Below are 20,313 nucleotides of genomic sequence, written 5' to 3' on the forward strand. Positions count from 1 at the left end.
ATCATATGGGGCGGCAGGGTAGCCTAGTGGTTAGAGTGTTGGACTAGTCACCAAAAGGTTGTAAGTTCAAATCCCCGAGCTGACAAGGTACAAATCTGTTGTTCTGCCCCTGAACAGGCAGTTAACCCACTGTTCCTAGGCCGTCATTGAAAATTTGTTCTTAACTGACTTGCCTAGTTAAATAAAGATAAAATATCACATGCATCTTGCCTATGCCGCTCATCCATATACTTTTATTTGTACATATTCTCATTCACTCCTTTAGATTTGTGTGTATTAGGTAGTTGTTGGGGAATTGTTAGATGACTTGTTAGATATTACTGCGCTGTCGGAACTAGAAGCATTTCGCTACACGTGCATTAGCATCTGCTAACCATGTGTATGTGACCAATAAAATTTGATTTGATTTCAACAAATTAGTGAATGAGCTGGAAAGATAAACAGCTACCTAGCTAGCTAGTTGACTGCTGTGGCTAACAACCAAAAAAAGTTTGGATAATCTTATCCTTTGATCCTTGAAAAGAGTTCTCACACTATGAGAAACATTCAAAGCAACTGGGAAACGTCCATGGTGGGCATTGTTGTCACCTTAACTTGCTACAACTTTTGAGTGATAGGAAGCACGAGCACCACCACCAATCAGCCTATACCACTGTGCACACCTGTTGTTACTATGATAACTAGCTTAGCCATGTCAGCAAATGACTGCTGTCTAAACACACACATCGGATTTGGTCACTTGTAACTTCCTGTTTGGAAAGTCAGTATTCCAAAACTGATTTGAGAATTAAGGCCTGGAGCATGAATAAGGCTTTAGATACTTTGGCCCAACCTCTGTCCATATAAATATATATAAATATAAAAACAATAGGATACTATGGATATTTAAATAGTTTCCTGTTGTATAAAACTAACAAGATATCATTAGACAAAATGCATCCTTAAAAATAAATGTACTTTATTTTGGTCATTGTAGACAAAACACATACATTGAGCTTTAGAACTTGTCATATCTACGCTAAAGTATTTTTAACAGCAAATTGTGGAATAGAATGTTTGTTGCAATGTTTAATGATGTGGAATTGAAAAGAGGAAGTACATAATTACTGCTTCTAATAAAAGGGTCCTTAATATTCCCTTCATGCTATAATGTCGGCACAGATCGAACATAACAGTAATGTTGCACTGACGCTCATAGAGGAAATGAAGTATTAATCATCTGAAAAAAAATATACTATTATTGAAATATATTTACAGGAGAAGACTATTTACAATTGATTCCATCTATAAAAGCATAGGTACCCCATTGACAGTGGGGCTGCTGTAAGAGCAGGATTACCCTCTGTTCATAATGAACACTAGGAGATTCTATGGATCCAGTGAGTAGGCTCAAGAGTAACAGAATCAAGGCCACTGGCTTCAATCACTCTACTGAGGGATTGGACTTTGACCACTACTCGCAGTGGACTGGACCATATAAAAATCCATCCATTATTGTTAGATATGAATATACTGAGACATACCGTATCTTGTTTTTACCCTAAAAGTATGTCTCATTCAAATATTCAACAATAAACAGTGAACAGTTACATAGAGAGAACGATGGGTTTCTCAAAATGAAGCATTTCTAGTTAACTGTGGATAGCCAGGGACAGACCTTCCTGAAAATGTCAACTCCTTTCTCTCCTATCTCAGAACAATAAATGACAATGTACACACACAGAAAATATACTTGTTTTCAACTGCTTGACTGCAGTCGTTCTATAACATCACCTCTTACATTGCTGTACTAAAAGTGCTACAGACCATTATTTCACCCAACACAGCATGGGACAATAGTAATATACCGCAAAACCATCACTTAGCATCCCACAGCAAGGGGTCACATTACCCTGTAATGAAGTAGAACCATAAAACGTACTTCTTATGGCATATGTGGATGCTAGCCCTATACCCTAGTATTGCATCATCTACTTTTGATTACCATTAAAGTAATTGTCCAGTGAAAATCTCACAAAAAGCTCATTCTGTTAACTCATACTAATAATGTTGTTGACTCGTCCTATTCTCGTACTCGTGGCCAAAAGCATCAATAAAAGAAAACAATACTTAAGCCCCAGCTCAAAAATGCTAGCTATTTCCTCATTTAACATGTCACGTTGGGTCATTGGCTGAGCTGGCCAATCAGCTGTTTACTTGTCATTCATATTTTTATGACCGGTATATGCCACAACATTCTGTTGTTGGGATACGCCCACACCATTCAAATGCAGAAAAGCTTCTTTTTAACTACCATTTCTTGGGAGGAAAACTATTTCACTCATTTTGTATTTAATTATAGGTCATATTTCATAGAAATCTGGAAAAACTGGACAGTTATGTAAATGACGACTGACTGGAAGGAGTAAAGAACAATGTAAGTCACGAGTTATTACACTGTTATTATAACATACATAAAAGTAAAGTTGGATCCTTGATGAATCCACCAACATTTGGTAAAGTGTTATTTAAAGGTAGGCTCAGCGTTCTGACGTAGAAAGTAAAGACCATAGTGGGTCAATTTCCGCAACAACTAAGAGTGTTGAAGCGCGAGGCTCAACTTAACAGCATGAAGCAAACCCAGGCACAGATACTGTATGTGACCGTGTAAGACCGGGATCTTGCTTCTCGCTCATCTCTATCTGCGGTGCTGCTCGTGGCAACGTCATTTCGTTGAGTCTACCTTTAATGTGATAACTCTAAAAACAAGCCTACTTGTTTTAAAAACCTATACAAATAACAGCGTAAAATATGAATGTAAAACAAAAAGTATCCCTGTGCATTTCATACAGTATTCTGTACGAAAATGTTAGTTAAGAAACAGTAACCTGTTTAAAACGAAAAGCAATCATAATGAGCTAACAGGTGCTAACATGTGTCCTTTGTCCTAATCTTGTCCACAGTCTGATTGTTCCCACAATTTTAGACAAATGCAGTCATAGGTCAGCTCTTCCTGACCACCTCCAGAGGTAGTCAGACACACATTGTGTCTGGATATCTACGAAGTGATAGACTGATCTGCACAGCGAAACCATTTGAATAATCATTATTTTGGCCTCTTAAAATCATTGACAGGTGGCACCATTGACTTCTGCCGTGTCTTCAAATAAATAAATATTATTTGGAAAGAATATCTGGGAAATAATTGCATACAGGTAGGGACCAGGAAATCTGGTCACAATGCAGACACAGTGGATGGATAAGAGACACACTTTTAATACCATATGTCTGAAAATGGGGCCACAATCAGAATGTGGACTAGATCAGGACAAAGAACGTATGTTGGCACCTGGTTTAAACGGGGCTTTAGTGTCATATTAATGACATTATACATACATATGGAAACATTTCAGAAGTTGTTGACTTCTTGTTCCTTTAATTGGTCAATAAAAACCTTCCGGAACCTACTGTACATACGTTAAAAAAGTTAGTACAAACAAAAATGAACTCCACTAAGACCATGAAGGATTCCTCAGAATGTCGTGAAGCATAATGAAAGGGGTAACTTCCAACATGTGGATATGCCAATGCAACTAATGATAACTGCTCTTCAGTTGAATTCAGGAAATTGACTGTTGTGGCCATAATGTGCCAACATGGGTCTGGAACCAGAAGGTACAACGGCCTTGCTGCGTGACTGATAAGGAGTCCCTCTGGCTCTTCTCTAAAGTTCTGATGCTGTGAGGGGAGGCTGTCCTTCCACAGCTGTTCTGAGGTGAGGCTGGTCCTGCCCACGGCCGGCAGTAAGACTGTGTGGCTGTGATGTATCCTGGAGTGACCTACCTCCAAAACAGGTCCTGAGCTTCAGCACACTGAGCACGTCTTGGACCCTTTACATAGCAAGAATACAAAAAAACAATACATGTTTAAGGATAATCTGTATTACTTTTAATGCACAGACAAAATGCCCTCTAAACTAGAGAGCAATAGTATATCGTCCACTCTGACCTGACTGGGCTTTCAGGATGGCCTGTTGTGCCTCGTACTCTTCCTGCTTGGCCTTCCACTCCTTCCTGTTGTTCAGCATGCCATCATACATCGGCTGGATGGCCGGATGGAAGCGGGACAATTCCTAAACAACGAAACAAAAACCTGAGAGCTCTATTTCTGACAGTCAAGCCATCTCACCAAATAAGGCTTGTCTGAAAGGCAGCGATTTGTGCATTTGGTCATTCAACACATCCAATAGAAGGTATGCCAACTATTTGACCAAACACTAAGATCTAGAGATTCATGGTTTACTTGGTGCTTAGCAGTAACTGTGAAGCTGTGTGATGTAGCTAGTCTGAAGGAGTGGTAGTACCATGCAGTGACGTTACCTTGTAGACAAATGTGCAGACAAAGTCAATGAAACCACACTGCAGCTTGGGCAGTTCACCAGCGCAGTTTCTGTCCATCATTGTCTGGTTGGAAAGGAGGGAGGAACAACACACACACACACACACACACACAAAAAAACGTAGTTCTTCATCAGGCATCTTGGATGTGTAAAAATGTATGTGGATATACGGAGAACAGACAAACACACGTTGATATACTCACAATGGGTTGTTTTTCAAGAACTTCTCTTTCCAAATCACCCTGCACCCAGAACTCAGCTGCTTCAGACAGCGCCACCTGGAACGAAGCCAGGTAGTCCAATGTATTTCACTATATTGGACAGCTTTATTCACTTACAGAAACACAAAACCATCTACTAAAATGTCGTATATATAATCAAGGGAGATTCTCACCTTGCTTTGTACCTCCCATGGCTTAGTGAGGGCTGACAAGTCACATGCTGTCATCATCATGGCCCTTTAAGGGGAATCATTGAAGGTTCAGTGTAAAATAGAAATGCTAAAATAAGATCCAATGTGCATGTTATTATCCTACATATCCCCCTATCACTACTATCCTCCCCCTACCATGAACTGCACTCACAGGACAATCTCTTTCCTGGTCGTCTCCAGGGACATCCAGTCCACCCACTTCTTCTCATCTTCGTAGGTCTTTGATAGGTCGACAATCTTCTGGAACATTGTTCGCTTCCTGGTGACATTGGAAAATGTCCAAACAGAGATTTACACATTCAGTTAAAGTTATAAGCGCTGCATTGTGAAATCTTGTTCCCTCAACTTTACAGGACTAAGTAGGCTTGATCGTCGTATCTAAACCCGTGCTTTAATATGCAGAAAAAGAGTCCACATTAACAACAATACATTATTCCTAAGATCTGTATGGGGAATACAATATGTATTGCAGTTAAGTAAATGCAGATGTAGGATCTTAATATGATCATGCTTTTTTTGAGGAGAATTTTCCTGCACAGCACGAAATGCAAACTTGCAGTGAATTCAAGCTTTAGAAAGTCTTCTAAAGTTTTCAATTTCCACTTTAAAATGTCCGACTAGATTTTCCCTGACAAAAAATGTATAAACCCCTTCAAAAAACATCCATACATTTTAATACACATAATAATTCATATTTTCTGTTGCTGCAGGATTATTTCCGTGCAAACTTAATTGAATTGGAGTTGCAAGTCTTACTTGAAATAGAGTTGCAAGTCTGTTGCAATGATGGCAATGTCCATGAGGTGGATGGCATGCTCGTTCTGTCTTCTGTTGAGGTTCTGGTATATATTCAAGGACTGGGGGGGAGGATGGAGGAGTTAGACTAGAGCATGTGATCAACATGGAAGCATAAAGTACAAATAAATAAATAATTGACCTAAAATGTTTTACTGTAGGAGTGAATGTTTATGGCTGAGATACAAAACCCTTACGTACCTCGTCTGCCAGGAGGAACTTGCTAAATTCTAGATGATGCCTCTCCAGGACGGATGAGCCGTGAAGCTTGGCAAGTGGGTTACTAGATCTGTTCGTGAGGGGAGATCAGACCAGACACTGTAAAGAGCTCATCATAAGCCATTCATCACACAAAGCTAATCAAGGTGCTTCTCTACATGCAAGGCCTCAGTCATGATGAGAGAGTGAGTAAAAGAAGAGACCCATAGATAATTTAAGGACTGGTTGTACAGATGTAGGATCCTAATTTTGATCACTCTTTTGTTGCTGAGAATTTTCCTGCACTTTCCTGCAATTGTCCTGTGATTTACATCAATTCACTGAAAACCCACACTAACACACCCACACTAACGCACACTAACAGTATTGCATTTTTCATGTAACATACGTTTGGTCAGCTAATAGCCTAACCACCGATCAAGCAACATAGTGGACTAAACAGTCAAATCATTATTTTTGCTGTGACAATACTGGTCAAATGAAGATCCAACATCAGTACCAACTTTCAGAGAGCAGAGTGAAAAGAGAGCAGCGATTCCCAGGAGTACTCACTTCACCTGGTAGAGGTTGTTGGTGCCCCTGTGGTCGATATCATGGAGGAAAGCAGATGTGATCATTGCCATCACCTCCAGATCTGTGTAGTATCTCTTCATGTTCCCTGTCTGACACAACAAAATACAGCCGTTTGACTCTCAGAATTAGAGATCTTTCAATCATGCCTTCAGTTAAGCTTTTTGGCAAGTAAGAAAACGTGTTAGGGTACATTACTGAGGTGTAAGCATTCCTACCGTCAACAGTGTGAACATGGTCTGTCCGACATTGAAACCGTGGCGCCAGTTGTGATAGGGCATTTTCCTGTAGCCTTTGCTGATAGAGTACATGAACCGTACCAGAACCTGTTGAAATAAATAAAGATGCCTGTTAGAGCATATACAGATAGTATGGGAGAGTAATAAAGTAACTAATGACAAACTGCACGGAGATCATTCAGAATTGACACTTTCCCGGCACTGAAAGATGTCGCAGTACAGATCATGATTGCACCATACCTCCTGTGGAACCTGGAACTTCTTGACCACTCCGACCTCATAGAACATCTGGATCCCACACATCACCAGCTCCAGCTCTGTGCAGTCAAAGTCAGAGAACCCGAACTCATAGATCTCAAACTTCTTGGGGCCAGGCAGTTCTTTTTTCTGTGTGATAATGCATGATTATTACAGCATTATTAACAAAAACTAAACATGCAGATGAAGGATCTTAATTTTAGCTAGGTTGCTACAGCAGGAAACAACAGGACATTTTAATTATTATGTTGATAATAATTAATGGGCATTTTTGTTGGGAAAATCAAGCCTTTTTAAACCTCAAATACACTATACGTTTTACATTTCCTGCTACAGGGTGATCAAATGAAGATCCTATACCTATACAACCATACAAATGCAGGCCTACTGTTCCAGTACTTAAACTTATACTCTAGTGACTAAATCAGAGATAATTCTACAACCTCCAGATTATGACCAAATTGTTATTCTACAAAAATAAGGTAGCAATACCAGAATCTGCAGGAACTCTTCCTCTTCACAGTCACAGGGCTCTCTGTTGAAATACTGTCTGGTTTTCTAAGATACATGAAACAACAATGAGTGTGAAATATTAAAACAACACTTCTCTTGTAAAGGAGGTTAGATCTGTGTATATCTGTGAGCAAGGCTTCACCAGGATATTCTGTATTTCGTCATCACGGCACTTGACGTGGTAGAGCACCATGTCCTGAGCTATGTCTTTCCGGTTCTCTATCATTTTCATCCTGTCATAGGTGTCTGTGTTGAGGTGGGACCAGCCCAGGAAGTTAGTCATAGCCTGGGGAGACCAGCAGAAACAATGTCATTCAGAGTAGGTTCTCTCAGAAGCCAGCATGGGTAGACAGACAATCACACTATCATTCAGAGTAGGTTCACTCAGAAGCCAGCATGGGTAGACAGACAATCACACTATCATTCAGAGTAGGTTCTCTCAGAAGCCAGCATGGGTAGACAGACAATCACACTATAATTCAGAGTAGGTTCACTCAGAAGCCAGCATGGGTAGACAGACAATCACACTATCATTCAGAGTAGGTTCACTCAGAAGCCAGCGTGGTTAGACAGACAATCACACTATCATTCAGAGTAGTTTCACTCGTGTCAATGTGGTGAAGAGAGTGGGAGGCATTTGACTGCCACAGTGCATTGTATAAATTAATGGTCTACACAAAAAAATGCAGAGATTAAGGCTTTATAGAGCCATTTGACTTGACGACTTCTCTGTGAAGAGAGGAATTGTTGAGAAGACAGTTGCGTGCTGTAGTACAGTAAAGTACCTCCATTAGCTCCTCATCCTGCTGATCGAATGGCTTCCCATCTTTCCTGTTGTAGAATGTAGCCACGCCCACGATATCTTCCGTCATGTTGACGATTGGCATGGACAGCACATTCTTTATGGTCCAACCACTATCATCCAAGGGTTCTGACTGTATTATGGGAAAACACAAGGTAAATGGTCAACAGGAATTATGCAAGTTGCTAAAATGTTTGCTAAAACCACATGCAAGGATACTTGATTTTATGAGGAAGCAAATGTACCTGAAACTTGAACATCTCCTCTGTTGCGGGATTTATGATGTTACATATCTAGATATTCAAAATAAAGAGTACAGCATCAACACACATGCAAATCATGGCAATTTGAACATTGTGTTATTTTCAAGTCAATTCCAAATTCTGATAACGTTTCAAACACTTGGTATCTGAATGCCAGGTTAAAAAACTTACAAGACCAGTTTCAGCCACATATGTGGGAAGTCCAGTACACAAAACCCAGTGTTCTAGAGTGGGAGTCCTGTTGACAACACAGTCAGACAACACACACTGATTATTCTGCTATACAGTGGGTTAAAATACTATTTCAGATATCTCAATCACTCAATCACACAAAAGTAAACAAAAGTTACTCAAAGTAAGTTTTCAGAAATATTTTATTTGAAAAGACAAGTAGTTGAACATTTTTTTATGTGTTTGGAAATACATTTGGAAAGGATTTAGAAAAATGTGCATGCACCGACTAAAATGCACTTGCTTGCATTTAACAAAGGTATTTGAAAATTGTTTTTGAAATAAGTATTTGAAAATCCTCTAAAATACAATTTGGTAGACTTTTTGGTCTTTACAAATAACCATTCAAATACTCAAATAAAAGTGCTTGTTTTGGGCTGTGTATTTAAAAATACTTAAATACACAGAAAAAATAATTATAATGCCAACTACTCAAATGCACATGTATTTGAACCCAGGTCTGATAATACAGGGTTGAAACTACTTCAACTATACATTAATGATCAGAGAAAAGTTAAATAAACGTACGCGATAACTTTGATGTCCTCTTTTCCATGCAAAATATAATCAATGACTTTGTAGAATATGACTTCCTAGAATCACAGATAACAAGAAAACAAAAAAATCACACACCAGGAATACAAAATTGTAAAAACAAAGGCAAAAAGGTAAAGACCAGTTCATAGGATAATAAGTAGATAGTTATGAACACTTACTCTGCCATCAGGGGTAAGAGGTCCAGAGTAAGGGGGCTGGTCTCCCATCAACACTGGCCAGATGTCAAAGAACTCCTATAGGAACAAAGCAATAACACAGATGGATTGTCAGACACAGCATATTAATAATATTACAGAGCCTCAGTGGCGGTACTAGCTTGTATGGCTCCCCAGCCCCCCTCCTCATCTCGTACTTCTGAGTGGGAGACCTTCCCAGGCAGTAGCCTGCCAAGCTCACAAACTAGAATCAGGGCGCCCACTCCGACAAGGTTAATTGACCCACAGTCCCACACGGTGACATCATATCATTGACGTGATGTGCAAATGAGTGATAGAAAACTGATCATGCAAATGTCACCATTCCAAAACATTTTGTGCGGGTGCCCCCGTGCCACCCCCGGCAAGATGCCGCCTTGGGCGGCTGCCCATGTCACCTATACCTAAATCCGCCACTGCAGAGCCTTCAGAAAATATTAGTACCCCTTGATTTATTCCACATTTTGTTGTTTTACAGCCTGAAATCAAAATGGATTAAATAAATTATTACACACAATACCCCACAATGACAAAGTGAATACCTGTTTTTAGACATTTTTGCAAATTTATTGAAAATGAAATACAGAAATATCTCATTTACATAAGCATTCACACCCCTGAGTCAATACATGTTAGAATACCTTTGGCAGTGTTTACAGCTATGAGTCTTTCTGGGTAAATCTCTAAGAGCTTTACACATCAGGATTGTGAAATATTTGCTAGACAAACATTTTCAAGTCTTGCAATAGATTTTCAAGACAATTTAAGTCAAAACCACTCAGGAACATTCACTGTCTTCTTGGTAAGCAACTCCAGTGTAGATTTGGCCTTGTGTTTTAGATTATTATCCTGCTGAAAGGTGAATTGATCTCCCAATGTCTCGTGGAAATCAGACTGTACCAGGTTTTCCTCTAGGATTTTGCCTGTGCTTAGCTCTATTCAGTTTATTTTTTATCCTGAAAAACTCCCCAGTCCTTAAAGATTACAAGCATACCCCTAATAGGATGCCTTGTTGCCAACATGATGCATGTTTTGGAATATTTTTATTTTATACAAATGTTGTTCTTTTCACTCTGCGGATTAGGTTAGTATTGTGGAGTAACAACAATGTTGTTGATCCGTCCTTAGTTTTCTCCATCCTCCTAATTGATTTTCATAAAAATGTAAATAGTGAAACATAAAAAAAGTTATAATTTTTTAGATAAAACTATACTAAATATATTCACGTCACCAAATAATTGATTAAAACACTGCTTTGCAATGAAGTTCGACAGTAGCCTCAACAGCACTCTGTAGGGTAGTACCATGGTGGAGCTGGAGGACAGCTAGTTTCCGTCCTCCTCTGGGTACACTGACTTCAATACAAAACCTAGGAGGCTCATGGTCCTCACTCCCTTCCATAGACTTACACAGTATTTATGACAACTTCCGGAAGACATCCTTCAACCTATCAGAGCTCTTGCAACATGAACTGACATGTTGTCCACCCAATCAATGGATCAGAGATTGATTATAGTACTGAAAGCAGGTGTGCCGACATGGCCATACTTGTATTCGTAATCGTATCCGTAACTTGACAGTTGATTGTCGGATCGGATGATACTTGCGATCTGAAAAAACAGAAGTGTTTAAATATGCCTAAATAGATGTTGGCCAAATTCCTGCAAAGAAGCTACAGATTCAGAGCAGCGCGTGGAGGGGTGTGTGTGTGTGTCTGTCTGGCCTCAATTTGCTGCTGGCAGCCAAGTTTGTCACTCAGTCAGAATCCGTGAGATATTATCCACATTGACAGCTTGATAGCAAACGTCCTCACCATGTGATTTATCATAGTAGCAGCCAGGCAGCAGCAATCTAAATTGTCAGCTCAAAAAGAGGAAAACTGATCGGGTGAAATTATGAAGCGAGTGGATGGAGAAATATAGTTTCCCTCTATCCAATCAGAACCACAGGATCAACGTACAGCCTGCCCTTCTCTTTACAGACAGCCAGTTGAGTTATTTAGACCACGTAGAACCTCACACATGACCGACTGACATGAGAAAGATGCGTGCTGGCATATGAAAATTACTTTTTCCCGATCATAATGTATACAGATATACATATCCGTTATGATACTAGTTTTGTCCAACTACTCGGCACACCCCTAGCTGAAAGCGTAAGCTACAGATATCTAGCACTGCAGTGCATGTGGTGAGGTGAGTAGTTGAAACAAATAAAGAGAAAGATAATATTTGAACAGTTTTGATCAAATACATTTCTTTAAAAATGAAGGAGAAGCAAGCGAGAGACAGAGAGAGAGCTATATTTTGTTGTATTTTTCTTTCTCTTAGCTAGCAAATGCTGCTAGCTAGTTTATCCTACTCAAACACCCGGCTCAAACAGAGCGGGATGCTATGTTAGCTAGTTGGCTATATCTATCCAACACTGGAACTCTTCCAAGTCAAGGTAAGCATTTTATTCATTTATTTCCACCGGGGCCTGCCGGTGTAACTGCTAAACTGCTTGCTGACTGTACACTGTACTGCATGATTGTAGCAGGTTAATGAACACGTTAATTCTAGTAGCTATGTTAGCTAACTATGACGTTAGCTAATATGGTGATAACAAGGCTGTGTGTAGCGTTTAGCGGTTATGATATTATATTTTTTTCCCGCCTGTTCACAGACGACTGAAGTGTTGTTCACTGAAGTCCACAAGCAAAAGGAAAAGGTGAGAGGAGAGCACATAGATGTGAGAAGGAATTCTACACGCAAAATGATCATGCTGTTTGTATTTGGCTGCTATGAAAGTGAACTGTGTTCGCGTGTGATCAGGGATTTATTAATTCCGCTGATTCTGTTGAAAAACGTTTCTTAAACGGAATGAAACAGGGATGAACATGCCTGAATTTGTATAATAGAAACTATTGTTTGCAACTGTTGGACTAATGATTACACCCTCTATCAGCTAGACGCAGGCAAGAGTGTGCATGGCAGTGTTGAATGTGTCACTTGTCTGTCACCTTGATTACTTTATTTTTTCTCTCGACCTGTGCACCTACGTTGTAAACTTTCATTCATAGGCTAGGTTGTAGCAACCTTATGATAGGTATAGGGACAATTCTAGTGTCATGTAATAGCCTAAACCTATCAATGTTACATTGAGCTGGGTGAATGGAATACAGTCGTCCAATATGCTGTAATAGAAATAAGGCCATGCTCATAAAAAAAACATTGACCTCGCTCATATTAAATGCCACTGACCGACATTGAACTTCACTATTCTCAAAGGGATATTCAATGTCTGTTTTTATTTTATTTTTACCCATCTACCAATAGGTGACCTTAGTTGCGAGACATTGGAAAACCTCCCTGGTTGAACCTGTGTTTGAAATTCACTGCTTGACTGAAGGACCTTTGAGATAATCAATCGTATGTTACGAGTTACAGAGACGAGGTAGTCATTGAAAAATCATGTTAAACACTATTATTACACACAGAGTGAGCCCATGCAACTTATTAATGACACTTTTACTCCTGAACTTATTTAGGTTTGCCAAAACAAAGGGGTTGAATACTTATTAATTAACACAATACATTTCTGCTTTTAATTTTTAATTAATTTGTAAACATTCTAAAAACATAACTCCACTTTGACATGATTGGGTATTGTGTGTAGGCCAGTGAACAATAATCTCAGTTTTATTAATTTTAAATTCAGGCTGTAACACAACAAAATGGGCAAAATGTCAAGGGGTCTGAGTACTTTCTGAAGGCACTGTAGTGCTGTAGGGGCAAAATATGAACAAATACTGCTGGAGCTATGTTTTGTGGGCTACAGTATTACTAGAGGAGACCCATAATAACTATTCTTTATGATGACTAAATGGCTGGATCATTCTTGAATTGCGGTGGCTTTTACTGTACGTCCCTCACCTTTGCAACCATGAAAAACGCTTTAAAATCACACATAGATACATATCACACGTAAACTGTTTATCAGTCATGAAACATAATGCAAGTCATTTATATTGCAAAACTTCATGTTTGTGCATGGTTTAAAGTACTTAGGGCAAGCAAATTGTCTTGTTCCAGAAGTGATGAGTGGAGTTGTAGTGACATGTTTTGAGGATTTGGGGATACCTATTATTTTGAATGCAAGAAATTAAACATAAATGTTGAATATATATTATAGATCAATAAAAACCTTTGAAGGCTTAAGACAATACCGCAATTCAGGAGTGGCCCGGCTACATGCAGACAGTGTCACCCACCTTCTCCTTGGTCATGTCCAATAGGCCCACAGAGTACCTGTCACAGTTCAGGTAGGCCCGCACTGTATACAGGGCTTTGTGGAACTGTCTCTCAATGTCTGTCAGCTCCTCAAACACCTTGTTGGCAGACCACAACAGGACCTATACCCGACAGAAAAACAACAACCATGAAGGATCAGCTAATAACCAGTTGGTTGATATATCATTAAATGTGTGAAAGCTAAAAAATACAATCAAAAGGCCTTTTTTGTGTGTACACCCTATTGTCATCTACAACTAGTAATTCCTCTGAATATCAGTACAGACAGCAGACTCACCTGTCCTTTTCGAGTCTCACAGTTGTACAGGTAGTTCAGCTGGTAAATCTTCAGGTTCAAAGTGGCTATTCTGAGATACTTCAAAAAAAGCTGGGAGATCAAAAATGTGAATTATTGTTAAAGAGAAATACATGCATTGATGTGTAATCAAGGTGGTAGAGGAAAGACAAGAGGGAGTATTTGAAAACATCAGGTGTGAGTGAATGTGACCTTCCTCTTCATTTAGGCAGAAATGGCACGTATGTGTTCCCTGTGCTTGTTTGATGGACACGCTTGTGTTCTACAACATCAGTCAGTGTTTGTATGTAAAAGTAAATTCACTTTTGGAAGGGGGAAAACCTGTTGATTACTCATCCCCAACTTATTCATGCAATAACCTCCTCTTAGTGTTTCCATTGTGACACTGACACTTGGACATGTGTAGGCCCTATTCTCAGAGAGCCTTCGCCCTCAGTACTCACATCCTCATCCTCAGTGGTGAAGTGTGGTCCAGTGGTCTTGTTCAGGGCCATGATCACAGCCACCACATCCTCTCCGTTCATGATGGGCGAGGCTAAAATGTTCCTGGTCTTGTACTCTGTCAGGTCATCAACGAATGAGCTGAAGTGACTGCTCTGTATGGCAGAAAATAAAACAAATCACCGACTTCAGAGATCCCACATGGATGTGTTAAGACGGGTCTGTCTATAAGCCAGTACATGGCCTTGGTTTTGAGCCTTTTTTCAGTTGGCATGTCATTATAGACCACAGATTAATACATGTTTTCCTCTGGCATATTCTAAGACAAAACACAATTTATTAAAGAATTATAACTGCTCAGGTAATCAGGTAATCTGGGCAATGTGAAATATAAATTAATTTGAACCGTGTTAGCTTCCTGCTGACCCTAATGTAAATGCCCCAGAACAGGTGCCCTAATCCCAGTTACAACAAGGGGTCAAGGGATATACAATAACTGGATTACATCTGTCAAGAGGATTTATATTGTCTCCAGATATACATTTAGAAGATCCCCACAGTACTGTATAGTTGCGATACCACTTTGTGTGTCACTGCGTTTTAGCAAAAAAACGCAATTTTAACAATATGCGTACGTTCGGATAGGCACGGATTAAATAACTATTCACTTTTCTCTCTGGCTGAACATAAACGTGATACATCTATTTATTTTGGTACAGCTAGAAGATGATATCATGTAGGAGCGTATGACAAGGCCCTTGTAAAAGACTATTAACACAATCTCACTGGCTCCTAGCCTCTGGGACACTGTCTGTCTGTTCTCATCACTACCACAACATTTATGCTTCTTTTCCCCATCTGACTCTTACCTCATTGACATCTTTCAAATTGACGTGTTTCTTGGTCTGGGCCACATGTCCCACCACCCCAAGGTCCAGGGGGAAGACGATCTCATGGTCAGGGTGCACCACACAGTCGTCCAGCTCTGACTCTGTAGTGATGTTGAAGAGACGAGTGGCCAGCTCCGCGATGCCGTTCCTCTCCCGGTACATGAACAGGCTGCAGCGGTCAGCTTGGATCAGGGCGACGATCCTCTTCAGAATCTTAAACACCACTTTCTCCATGTTCACGTTCTCCTGCATTTCTTTGATCAGGTCGAACAGGATCTGGCCTTCCTCTATCTGACCCAGCTCCTGTAACATCCCAAAGTCCACCTTGGACTCCGAGATGCCTGCCATCACAGAGAGGGCCCCTGGTGTGAGCTTCTTGTTGAAGTAGCCCTGGGCGAAAGCCGGGTTCCCATCCAGGAACTTCTCAACATCTTCCTTCGTCGCACTCATCTTGGGTTAGGGATGTACTGGTTCTCCCCCAGTCCCAGTCTTCAAACCACGGTCTCTAAAAAGACGACAAAACCAATTATCTATTGATTACTAGCAAATAAAAAAGAGGGCAAGTTCACACTATGTAATCCCCAAACTCCCTTAAAAAGAGGGCAGGCACGTTAGTTAGGTCCTGGTGTGAACAGAGGAGACACTTGCAATGGCAGGGGAGGGAGGGCTGAGTCCAATCCCATTGTCATCAGCAAGCTTTTCTCTTAATAGTGTTGAAGGTGAGCCAGGATCTGCTCATGCAAAACTGATCAGGTGATCTCTATGAAGGAGGCCAACCCAGTCCTTTCATTGGCCGATTACCTCCTCTTCTTTCGCCCCTCGCCAGGTTTAGAAAACGAGCCTGAAGGAAAAGAGATCCGGACTCCCTCGAAGGAGGCACATGTCTGAAAGCAGTTAGCCTTAAGATGTCCCCCCGTTTGGTTTGTCTCCAACTGTAGCCTGCTCTTGCCCCAGGCAGGCACCACACACACAAGCTCTTAACTTTCTTATTTAAAAAAAAAGCACTCCTCGTTGCTAAGCCCTATTTAACCAGGCCACTAGTTGATTATCTCAGCACCCCAATTCTGTTGTCCTCAGTCAGTACTACTGCTATGGGATCTTTCACAGGCCTCTGCCGGTTGTAGCCTTCAGAAGCAGAAAAAGATTTGTTAGTTATATTCATTTAAGCTTTTAGATTTTATTTTAAAAATGAACACAGTAGCCTTACTTGCTGCAGTATCTGTTTTTATCATCCAATTACAATATGACATATTACATGATTAAGTGAGAGACAGACACGTATGGGGGTCTATGAGACAATAAGACTCGCCCGATGATAAAATGCCATTAATCTTTCCACCCCGGCTATATTAAGATTCCTTAACCATCTTATACAAAAGGTCAGCTGGATAATCTCCACATGAATAGATTCATACTATCAGATCTGCTACCTGTGAGAGAGACAAGGCTGGCGAGGGAGGTGTGTCTGTCTGTGTGCATGTGATATGTACTGTGCAACGTATGTGCACATGCATAGGCATACATTTCATTCCTATGAACCTGCGTCTGACTTCCTTTACGAGGGTGCGTGCTTACAAGCATTTGCTTATGAGTGTGTGTAAAACAGTATAGTCTCTAATGTTTGTTATTCAATATTACGTTGGATATAACTACTATTACTTTATAATCAATATCGAATGAATGAAACAGTTCTTTCACCGCAAACCTTAAATGGAGATGAGGGATTTAACCAATGTACACATTTAATGATACTAACATATTAATCCAGCCATTGCAAGCCTTTACGTGACCTGTTTGTTGCCAATGAACTGTTGACCCCTTGTGGTGCATTACGTCCATTGTGCGTGGCCCATATTTCACCCTAGAAATACAGTGCAACCCCACAACACAAGATGGCAGCCGGCTTATACGAAGGGCCAAGTTAATTGAACTTCTACTGTTAATCACTGCTGCTGAAGCTGACCATGCCATTGATATTCATGCCTTCAAAATTGTATTCAAAAGATTAGGTTTAACCAGTAAATAGTAGAACCATTACTTGTTTGTCATACACCTTCTGTTATCTTTTACTGCCCCTGGAATTTTTTAAATGTCAGTTCAATTCATTTGATATGTCAGAAATAGTCGGCAAATGTATGCTCCCTCTCAGCCTCTTCACCTAAGGTACAAATGAATAAAGAGCAACAACACACCTATACACACTCACAAACTTCTACAGATGCACAATCGAGAGCATCCTGGCGGGCTGTATCACCGCCTGGTATGGCAACTGCACCGCCCTCAACCGTAAGGCTCTCCAGAGGGTAGTGAGGTCTGCACAACGCATCACCGGGGGCAAACTACCTGCCCTCCAGGACACCTACACCACCCGATGTCACAGGAAGGACAAAAAGATCATCAAGGACAGCAACCACCCGAGCCACTGCCTGTTCACCCCGCTATCATCCAGAAGGCGAGGTCAGTACAGGTGCATCAAAGCTGGGACCGAGAGACTGAAAAACAGCTTCTATCTCAAGGCCATCAGACTGTTAAACAGCCACCACTAACATTGAGTGGCTGCTGCCAACACACTGACACTGACTCAACTCCAGCCACTTTAATAATGGGAATTGATGGGAAATGATGTAAATATATCACTAGCCACTTTAAACAATGCTACCTTATATAAATGTTACTTACCCTACATTATTCATCTCATATGCATACGTATATACTGTACTCTATATCATCGACGGTATCCTTATGTAATACATGTATCACTAGCCACTTTATACTATGCCACTTTGTTTACATACTCATCTCATTTGTACATACTGTACTCGATACCATCTACTGTATCTTGCCTATGCTGCTCTGTACCATCACTCATTCATATATCCTTATGTACATATTCTTTATCCCCTTACACTGTGTACAAGACAGTAGTTTTGGAATTGTTAGTTAGATTACTTGTTATTACTGCATTGTCGGAACTAGAAGCACAAGCATTTCGCTACACTTGCATTAACATCTGCTAACCATGTGTATGTGACAAATAAAATTTGATTTGATTTGATTTGATTTATTAAACACCTATTAAACAGTCCAGCAAAAACCCAAACACACGGACAACCGTGACATACAGCCGTGTACACATGTACATTGAAATAATCCCGCACAACCAGCAGGCGGGCCGGCTGGTAAATAAAGCCCAACCAATCAGCCTAAACTAAACACAGGTGAAACCAATAAACAGAAAAGGGGAAAAAAGGGATCAGTGGCAGCCAGTAGGCCGGTGACGACGACCGCCGAGCGCCACCCGAACAGGAAGGGGAGCAAGAACAACTAAAGAACTACAGAACAACAAAACAACTAACTACAGAATAACTAAAGAACTACAGAATAACTCATGAACCACAGAATAACTAAAGAACCACATAATAACTAAAGAACTATAGAAAAACTAAAGAACTACAGAAAAACTAAAGAACTACAGAACAACTAAAGAAGTACAGAACAACTAAAGAGCTCTCAACAACTACTAATGCCTAAAGAACTATTCAGGAAATAGACCATAATATTGTGTGTAATGCCTCAGAGTAGTGCCAGGAGTACAGTACACAATGCTCTAAGTACCCAGAAGTGCCTTTAATTAAATGCATGGAGAGTGAATGAAGAGGGGCTGAGTAGTGGTGGTACTTCTCTGCTGGGCCCGTTAGCCAATCATTCAGGCCCAAGCCTCATGTTCAGCCTCTTGCCATCATCCCCTGTGTCTACAGCCACACGTAGCCACTCCTCAGAGCCAGGTGTCTCTAGAGAACTACAGAAAGATCAAGACAGCTGGCAAGAAGCACCCAGTAGTGGGATTTCACCTTAGAGTACACATTGTCTTTTACTGGTAACAGGGGGATAAGAATAGCCTCAGCAGAAACTCCATTCAGACAGTAAATGCTGGTGGTAAAAATAGACATGTTATGTAAAAACAGGTTCTTAAATAACTAAGATCATGGTGACTCACATGGCACTGCTTACGTGTGTGTGTGTGTGTGTGTGTGTGTGTGTGTGTGTGTGTGTGTGTGTGTGTGTGTGTGTGTGTGTGTGTGTGTGTGTGTGTGTGTGTGTGTGTGCCTTAGTGTGTTCAAGTGTGTGTGTGTGACACAACAGAAACACTAGTGTTTACTGCATCACGTTTGTTCCCGCTGAGTTTGTACACGGACTCCATGGAGCACAACACATACAGTAAATAACCTTAAAGCTGTTTTACCATGCCAGTCATGTACATCAGAGCCAAACAAAGCCTAGCATAACACTAGCTCACACAATATAGCTTCAGGCCTTTAGCAAGTCAATTGTCAGGACTGATTAGAACAACACATAGAGCACCAAGGGTCAAAACATTTGAAAGCAATAGTTTTGACAGAGAGCGATCCGGCTGGTAGATGACACTACAATATTGATGGTTAGGGATACCTCTCAAGTGGCGCTTCACATAACCCTACATTTAATTTCCAAAATACTATTTTAGCCTGCTGGCTGTTTAATCATACTCCAGGATCTCCAAACTAGTCTCAAGGTCTACAAAGCAGTGCTGCTGGTAGTATTCTATCATCAGCAGTAAGGATTTATGTGCTGGAACACAATAACTAATGCTCATTAGTTGTTGTGTTCCAGCATGTGCTGGGGTATGATTTCTCTAATCCTAATGATCCTTATTGTTTGGACAATATATTTTCCCATCGTAAGTGTGTGTTTGTCTTCACAGTTACATAAAGCCCTAATTGTTTTTATGGGAGGCATGGGCGGATTCAGAAGCGAAGCCAGATTATAGTCAGAACATCACCAACCGGATTAACCCGTGATTTAAGCACCTTATTTACTTACAAGAAGTGAAAAATAATCAGTACCCTTTTCTGTGTTCACTGTGCATAAAGGGCCCCAAACACAAGAGATTCCAAAACCTTAA

The 20,313-nt window shown here is 40.5% G+C and overlaps 1 protein-coding gene across 1 annotated transcript; it reads right to left on the reverse strand.

Moving 5' to 3' along the window:
• Window positions 1–941: 941 nt before the first annotated feature.
• LOC139408805 (rod cGMP-specific 3',5'-cyclic phosphodiesterase subunit beta-like) lies at window positions 942–15,934 on the reverse strand. The gene is made up of 22 exons (XM_071153150.1): window positions 15,351–15,934; window positions 14,484–14,636; window positions 14,023–14,112; window positions 13,706–13,846; window positions 9,418–9,492; window positions 9,230–9,294; window positions 8,642–8,708; window positions 8,453–8,500; window positions 8,191–8,340; window positions 7,548–7,691; window positions 7,385–7,450; window positions 6,875–7,021; window positions 6,614–6,721; window positions 6,378–6,487; window positions 5,808–5,895; window positions 5,568–5,668; window positions 4,963–5,070; window positions 4,773–4,836; window positions 4,582–4,656; window positions 4,359–4,442; window positions 3,988–4,111; window positions 942–3,869 (listed from the first exon to the last, which is right to left on the reverse strand). The coding sequence occupies exons 1-22, from the start codon at window positions 15,819–15,821 to the stop codon at window positions 3,844–3,846; spliced, it is 2,505 nt and encodes an 834-aa protein (XP_071009251.1). The 5' UTR covers window positions 15,822–15,934; the 3' UTR covers window positions 942–3,843.
• Window positions 15,935–20,313: the final 4,379 nt, after the last annotated feature.

Source organism: Oncorhynchus clarkii, chromosome 5, assembly GCF_045791955.1.
Source record: "Oncorhynchus clarkii lewisi isolate Uvic-CL-2024 chromosome 5, UVic_Ocla_1.0, whole genome shotgun sequence".
Classification (NCBI taxonomy): Eukaryota; Metazoa; Chordata; class Actinopteri; order Salmoniformes; family Salmonidae; genus Oncorhynchus; species Oncorhynchus clarkii.

Bases quoted from the DNA above. Each gene is read 5' to 3' on its own strand.
- LOC139408805 (XM_071153150.1), bottom strand. From the start codon at position 15,821: ATGAGTGCGACGAAGGAAGATGTTGAGAAGTTCCTGGATGGGAACCCG. The intron at 9,295-9,417 runs GTAAGTGTTCAT...CTGTGATTCTAG, and splicing joins CTCTTACCCCTGATGGCAGA to GAAGTCATATTCTACAAAGT. The intron at 5,669-5,807 runs GTACGTAAGGGT...CCTCCCCCCCAG, and splicing joins AGTTCCTCCTGGCAGACGAG to TCCTTGAATATATACCAGAA.